Source organism: Vulpes lagopus, chromosome 21 (assembly GCF_018345385.1).
Source record: "Vulpes lagopus strain Blue_001 chromosome 21, ASM1834538v1, whole genome shotgun sequence".
Taxonomy (NCBI): Eukaryota; Metazoa; Chordata; class Mammalia; order Carnivora; family Canidae; genus Vulpes; species Vulpes lagopus.
Window position 1 is genome coordinate 20,307,416 of NC_054844.1, and position 7,723 is coordinate 20,315,138.

Consider the following 7,723-nt stretch of genomic DNA (forward strand, 5'->3'; position numbering starts at 1 on the left):
GAAAACATTTCAAACCTTGGAAGGAAATACAATCAAAATGAAAAAAATGTAGTTCCCTTGGAATAACCAATTTCAAGGACAGGAATGTCTGAGAGGTGTTATCACTGTATATCTCTTTCACATGCCTCTAAAATTTTTTTTTTTCTTTTCTTGAGCTTTGAATAGGGATGATTTCGTGAAAGAGAAATCACAAAACTACAGTGAGTACGAAGAAAATATTTTAATAAAATACTCAATACAGTATTTCCCTGTAGGGGCTTTTGAGAAGTGAGAAGCCAAAGGAAATAATTGTCATTTTTGGGAATCCAGTCCTAAGTGAGACAGGAATGTTCTTAGCCTTTCTCCAAAGCTCTTTGCCCAGTTCCGCCAACAGGCTGCCATTAGGAGGACGAGGAAACCTGCAAAGGTCACTGTGAAGAAGTAAGTGACTGAACACAATCTGTTTAGAAGCAGCCAGAGATAAGCAGTTTTTACCTTGGGCTTCTTACCAGATGTAGTATCTGGAAAAAAAGAGAGGGCTACATACTGGCTGATACAAAAGGTGTTAACAGCACACTTTTAGGGTTCCCCCTCATCCTACCTGCATTCCTAGAGGGACCAATGGAAACAGAGAGATCTGTGGTTTCAACCACTAAGCATTTCACACAGAGTCATTCCTTGGCCAGCTTTTGTACTCAAGGTCTATTCCTATTACTGTAATCCTTGGGTTTCAAATTGAGAGAAACAAGAGCATACTATTTCCTATACACAATAGAAGCATATCACTGCAAATACTGCACGTATGAAACAAGTGTCAGCCATGAATCCTCCATGTTGTGTGTTACTGTTTATTGACACAGAAAGTGCTGTTGCTTGAATATGAGCATCTGGTGATAGAAGGATAAATTACTGTGTTCCCGCTCTAGTACAGTCTGGCAGTGCTTTGCATAAACCACCAGGTTTGTCTTGCTGTCATGATTCTGATGTGTTCTGATTTCCTTCTGGAGTCATAAATTGCACCTTTGGCACCATGAGGGATGAGTTGTTCCTTCGGATGGAGTTGTTTCTCCTCATAGAATTGTTTCTCCTCATGGAATTGCGCTTCCTCAGAGAATTTTGATGGGACAGCTCACTCTTCTGGAGGGTCTGAATCAGGATGGAAGGCTTCTCGTCCAGCTCTCGGGCACTGCACCTGGGAGCAGCTACTTTCACAGTGTTGCCAAATTTAGAGTAATCCACAGAATACACTCCTTCCTCCTCAGTTACAATAGACACAAAGCGATGGCCCCATTGGATCTCTTCAGCGATATAGGAGGTTCTCGCTTGTGTGGTGATGCCGGTAGTTTCGACCACTCCTTCCAGAATCACTATGACCTCTAGGTCTTGGTTGGCGAGGTCAGTTGCTGAGATGTCGTACAAGGGGCTGCGCTTGTCAATCACATGGCAGATGATCAGAGGGGCCACCAGAAAAATGTTGTTACTCTCAATTGGGTTATCAACAGGAATGTCCAGCTGGTGAATGGGCACCACCTCCCCTTCGGGGGTAGTTGTCTTCTTGACCACCTGGATGCGCACTGAGGCACTGATGATCATGCTCTTCCTTAGGTCCCCCACACGGAACATGAAGCACAGTTTGCCATTTCGGACAGCAATCACAGCATGGCGGCTGAAAATCAAGGTCTCTGCCCTTCTGTGAGCCTGAGCTGTTTTCATGAAAATGCAGCCCAACATGACTGCATTGATTATCAAACCCACAATGTTCTGGAGAATCAAAACTGTGATGGCCAGAGGACATTCCTCTGTCATCATTCTCCCTCCAAATCCGATGGTCACTTGAACTTCGATGGAGAAGAGAAAAGCAGAGGTGAATGATCTGCAAGGAAGGACATCAAAAAATTGTGCCATCAGATCAAATTTTGAACAATGAAATAACATGCCAAGCTGAATTTTCCATTTTCTCCCTCCAAAGGCTATTAAATGCTTTTGGAGAGACTTGGCCACTTAACTTGTCAAATGTCTGATTCTAAACACAAGCACTTTCTCTCTCTCTCTCTCTCTCTCTCATTGGAATGCGTCTACTTCCAGACTTCTGGGATACGGTTCTATTGTTTTCTATGTCATGTAACGATGGACCTACTTATAGGAAAGCATTAAAATAATAAGTTAAAATAATAAACCCATACTTGTATTTACAGACATATTTTGTGAAATACTTTCACAAAGGCATAGTTTACTTGGTGAAACTTCCTACCAGGTAGATACTTATTATTCATTGCATATCTGAGTGTAAGTGACTGGAGTCATATGGGAAGGTCCTGAATAATAAGTGAACTTTTTATTATTTACAACCCTGAAAGTCATATTCATTGGCTAACACTTATTGTGTATCTTATACAAAGAAAGCATAGTGCTAAAAGGTGGTATAAAACACACCATGTAAAAGTACTAGTATTTTTCATAAAAAAGAATGTTTTGCCATTTGGAAAGAAAACTTTTGTTTTCTTGTATCATTTTGTTCTAGAATTCTCGAGAATAACTTGGGATATTAAAGGAAAAAATTGAGGCAGAGACTAGTAAGTGACTGTCTCAAGATCAAATAATTAATGAGAACTTGAATCTTCTCAGTTCTGGCTTGGTGCTCTGAAAGAGGGAAAGGGAAAGAGAGTAAGTGTCAGTATTTTCTTGGGAAGCTTTTTCAAATTGCACATCTCTTCCATATTTCAATGCAAACACTGATTTGGTAGGTCCAAGGTCGACCTAGGTAAGACTTACCTGGAAAAGCTCTCAGGTAAGTCTGATTTATCCTTTTGCTTAAGATGCACAACATTTGGTTATTCTTAAGATTAATGTATTCACTTAACTACATATCCTATACTGTTGTGACTTCTTAACAAAAACAGGGTTAGTTCTGTGTTTGCCCCCAGTGCCAATTTCAAACTTCTTTAATTTTACAGAAAGTTAACTACATACAGGCTATCTGTGTTACCTATCCATGTCCTTTTGTGCAACACAGTGAGGGGGAAGCAGAAATAATTCTTTTGATTAGCCTTTAAGTGGAATGTGAAAATTTATTTTTTAAGCCCTTTTGTTGCCAAAAAGATTCATGGAAAACCACAATAACTGCTTTTTGCACTAGCTACACAGATGTCGTATGATCCAAAAACTCGGCGAAGAATAAGCATGGACCCCAGAGGAAAGGCTTGGACCCAACGCTGCTTTCTAATAACATCTATATACTTCATGGGGCAGCCTGACGATGAATATCCCCAAATGTCTCGCTTTAACCAATTGAGGGATTAGTCATGTGTCATATTTTACATATTGTTTATTTTATGAACAATTTTAATTCTAAACATTATATAGTGCAAGACCCAGCCTTTTATGGACACCTATCATGCTAAACACCCTTAAAAGATGAAAGTGTGCAGTTGTTCATTTGTTCTGCTACAGAGGGAGTTAAGCTGAATAAGAAGAAAAATGCTGGTTTATTTTCTGACTCATGTTGGAAAGTCATTCACATGAAAGGGAAAGTAAGCCACTCTAAAATGAGAATGATAAAATTTATTTGGACATACTGGTGAGTAACCATCACAATAAGTTGTTTTTAATTTCAATGAAATGCTGGGACACTGAACTTCTGAAAGGAAATATAAAGAATGAGAACATTATTAGGCATCTTTTATATCCCCTTTGAGAGAGAATAGAGATTTACTGTTTCTATATTTTTGGTGAAAAAGATTGTATTATGTACAGCTGGTTATGAGTAAGCTGCATGCTGAGATTAAACTATAAATAGTACCATAATATTGAAATATAATTAGTAGGATTTTAACCTTAAAATATGTCAAGTAACTTTTTTTTTTTTAGGTAAGAAGTGCAATTAAAAATTGTCATTCTGATAAAATCAGCTCTGTCTCATTGTATTTGCGACACCATTTCTCACAATAAACTGATTGTTCCCACCAGCATCGGGGGAATGAACCTGCTTCGGAACACATCTTGGTGGAAAATAAGAGCTAGCACTAAAACAGCTTTGAACAACCAGTGTACTCCGTAAATTCTTTCAAAAAAAAAAAAAAAGCATTGAAAGGATGTCACTTTTGATGATACATCTTTAACAAACTGCCTGGTGACTTCTTTTTCACAGGAAAAGCCAATATACTTGTCTTATAATTAAAATCCATCATTTGTTTTCGAGGCTTATCATTTTTGTTTATCTCTTTTTATGACTGTCTACTGCATGTTTATTAAAAATTTATCTCGATATGAAAGTGACTTACCAACATCCATGCCCATAAATTTCTTAAAGAGAAATATTACAAATAATGATATTTGACCCTACAGATGCCTGTTACAGTGTTTTAATTGTTTCCTTTGGATCTGCTATGCTGGTGATCACCCACATTTTTCATCTTTATTTTCTTTGTGACAAAAGTCTATGAAAAGTTCAAGACAAGAAAATAATATCTACTTGTTGACAAAGGATCAATCCAATATATTTTTCTCTCCTCAAAATCCAAGCTGAAATCAGTGACGTGTGATTTCTGCACACAAATGCTACATCCCTCCCTGATATGTTGGCACTGCTGTCACTTAGGAAATGTGCAAGGACGGACAAGGTCACGGGCTGGGCTTCTGCTTCTTGCAGTGGTATGCTAAGTTCAGAAGATTTCAGGGTCAATAAAGATCTCATTCTTTACAGTTGCCTGGCAGATTGGTGCTTGTTCAAGTTGTTTTGCTTTGTATACTATGTAGATTTGGAATATTACTCAGAAAATGTCTTGGCAAAGTTTCCAGTATTATTACCATTGTTTCGCTTCAGAGTGAATATTTTTGCAATTGATATAAATGATTTCTTTCTGTCTTCCAACAAAACAAAAGACAGATCATCCCAACTAAGTGTTCTTAGGCCATGTGAAAATATGAGGAGAATTGCTGAAATCAAATTCATTTTACTTACTTTTGAAACACAATCTAAGAGAAAGAGCCAACATTAGGCTACCTGAGGATTATCTTGTCCCTATTCTATTAAAGCTTGTAAAGAAAACTCCAACATTTAGTCAATTCTCTATAATCTCTTCCAGGCAAAACTTGGCGCAATTTCCATTAAAAACTACTTTTTTCTAGTTCTGCGTCTCAATATAACTTTTAATTTTGGAATCCAATGCAAGCAGCCAGATATTTAAGATAATCTTGATAAAGAAGGGCTTACTTATATCTACTTATTTCATTTTTTAGTGGATCTTGAATCTCGGATACCTCTCCACCAGTGTTTTCCCATTTCCCTTACAATTTCTGAAAATGTCATGAGTAGGAGAAGTCAGGGAAAAATATTACTCGCATTTGCACAGTATTTTTTGTCGATCAAGAGATATTTCCTTGAGGATGGGGGAACGACGGACATCAGCTTTTTCATACTGAAAACTGAATGTGTGCTTTTTCTGAGTAAGGCACTCTGTGGACTCCTTTGAACCACAACCATTCTTTAAATAACCAATACAGTATTTTTAAAGCTAACCGGAGGGATCAAAGCTGGCGTTTTCAGAGTCTCCTCATCCATAAGGCTGCATTTAAAAAGATTCTTAATGCGTTAGATTAGGGGTTTTCCCACTCCTTTGTGCCTGAAGGCACTAAAGCAAATGCTTTATTTCACTTTCAACAAATTAACCGTGATAGGAGAGAAAGGCAGTTTAATTCTTTTCTCTATACTGTTGTCAATCCCTGCCTCATCCCACTGCATTCTTACCTGACATTAGTCACACAAACAGTGGACTCCAAACCACTCTTCTCCATTCCACTTTTCTCCATGTAGGCGTAGATGTCCCCGTGGGCAAAGGCCACCAGCCACCACATGATGGCGAAGAGCAGCCAGCTGCAGAGGAACGACATGGTAAAGATGACCAGCGTGTGGCGCCACTTCAGGTCCACCAAGGTGGTGAAGATGTCCTGCAGGAATCGTCCTTGCTCACGGATGTTCTTGTGCGCCAGGTTGCATGCCCCGCTCTTGGCGATGAAGCGGGCTTTGGGGAGGCGGTCCCGGACGCGCGGCTTGCGCAGGTTCTCCGCCGCGATGCGCGCCAGCACATACTCCTCGGGGATGATGCTCTTTCTGGCCAACATCGTCCTGTCACCATAGCCAGCCTATTCACCTGTCTCTGACCTGCCTCTCCTTCCCTCGGGGCGTCCTCCTGCACAAGGGAAACGACGTTTTACAACTTTCTCCTCCCCCACGTCCTCCCCTCTCCACTTCTTGCATTCGGGGACATGTCTATACGTCCCAGGTGCCATGCAAAGCTAAGGTGTGCTTTTAGTGATCCCAACACGAATCTAGTTTTGTGCTTGAGTTCTGGGACCGCGGAGAAATTATTTGGTCTGGATCGGAACTGTTTCAATTTTCCTTATCGTTCTCAACACATATGGGCACAGCCTTAGACAAAACCGGGAGGCTTCCTGCAAACAGAGGGCTCAACGATAATTCTGAGATTAGCCGCGTCTGTAGATCAGGGCAAGGATACAAACACGCGGCGTCTATGATGAAAGTGAAAGCCAGCTGGGCATCACGATCCAGTTGTTACCTAGACGTTATAGCAGTATTAAAAGTAGAGAGAGGAAATTCTTCCTCCGTTATTTTTAGAAGGAGGCAAGGAAAAGGCCGTGGCCTCTTGCGCAGTATAAATAACGTGTTTAGTGCAATTTGACAGAATAATAATGAGCGGTGTGCTACGTAACTTGAAAATGAGGAAGTATCTAAGGTTTTAAAGAAGTTCGGATTGCATTTAAAAAAGAAAAAAAAAATCCCATCGGAATTCATAACATAAATGGAAAACTTTACAGCGAAGGGACCAAACGTAGAAGCTGCAGGAAAAACCCGGACGGCTGCAGACAGAGTGAAGAGAGCGTGCCCCGAAAAGCGCATCCAACACCGTCAACCTCTGCTGTGTTTGGCATTTTAAGTCATTTGCGGGGATGCGAACAGCCTCCCCCCTCCCCGGGAGGAGCGCTGGACTTACAGACTCCGGGCCGCGGGCGCGGCGGCTGCGCCTCCCTCCACCCGCCGGCCGACCGCGGGCGGCTCCCGCGCTCTCCCATCCCCGCGCGCGGGTGCAGGGACCGCGAACGCCGCAGGCACGGATCCGGGGGCCGCGCGTCCTAGGGAGAAGAGTTAAAATAATAAAAGGTGCAATTGAATCTGAACGCGGGAGGGCTCGAGGAAGGGGGATGGGTGTGGATCTTCCCCTCCCCCTGCCCGGCTCTGCTCCCCCGGCCGTGGCTCCGGGCGCAGGAGGGGCTGGGGGGAGAGGACCTTGGGGGTGATGCTCCACAAACCAGCCTCCCAGTTCCGGCTTTGACGCGCGCCAGACCTCGGAGGCCGCGGGAGCCGGCGAGGTGGAGGCGGGAGGGGCGGGGGGAGGCGCATCCCGCCGAGGTGGGGAGCCGGCCCGAGGGAGGGGCAGAGGGAGGGCGCGGGGGGCGGGACCCGGGGAGCCGCTCTGCCCCAGTAGCCGCGACCCCCGGCCGCCAGCTTGCCCCCTCGCCTTTAAAAGGCTCCCCGCTCCGAGGAGAGCACTTGCGAGGCCAAGTTCACTGACGTAAAGGGAATTTATTATTATTATTATTTTTGATTCTTATTTTGTAATCTGGGTAGATAAGTGGGCCACTTCAGAGCGAATAAAACCGGATGTAGAGATCAGAAAGACAGTTTTCCGAGGTGTGCAAGCTGTGGGCACACATTCACATCACACTG

The 7,723-nt window shown here is 42.7% G+C and overlaps 1 protein-coding gene across 1 annotated transcript; it reads right to left on the minus strand.

Moving 5' to 3' along the window:
- Positions 1 to 205: 205 nt before the first annotated feature.
- Positions 206 to 7,304, minus strand: KCNJ8 (potassium inwardly rectifying channel subfamily J member 8). The gene is made up of 3 exons (XM_041736800.1): positions 6,990 to 7,304; positions 5,726 to 6,167; positions 206 to 1,852 (listed from the first exon to the last, which is right to left on the minus strand). Exons 2-3 carry the CDS (start codon positions 6,097 to 6,099, stop codon positions 952 to 954), a joined length of 1,275 nt encoding a protein of 424 aa, XP_041592734.1. The 5' UTR covers positions 6,100 to 6,167; positions 6,990 to 7,304; the 3' UTR covers positions 206 to 951.
- Positions 7,305 to 7,723: the final 419 nt, after the last annotated feature.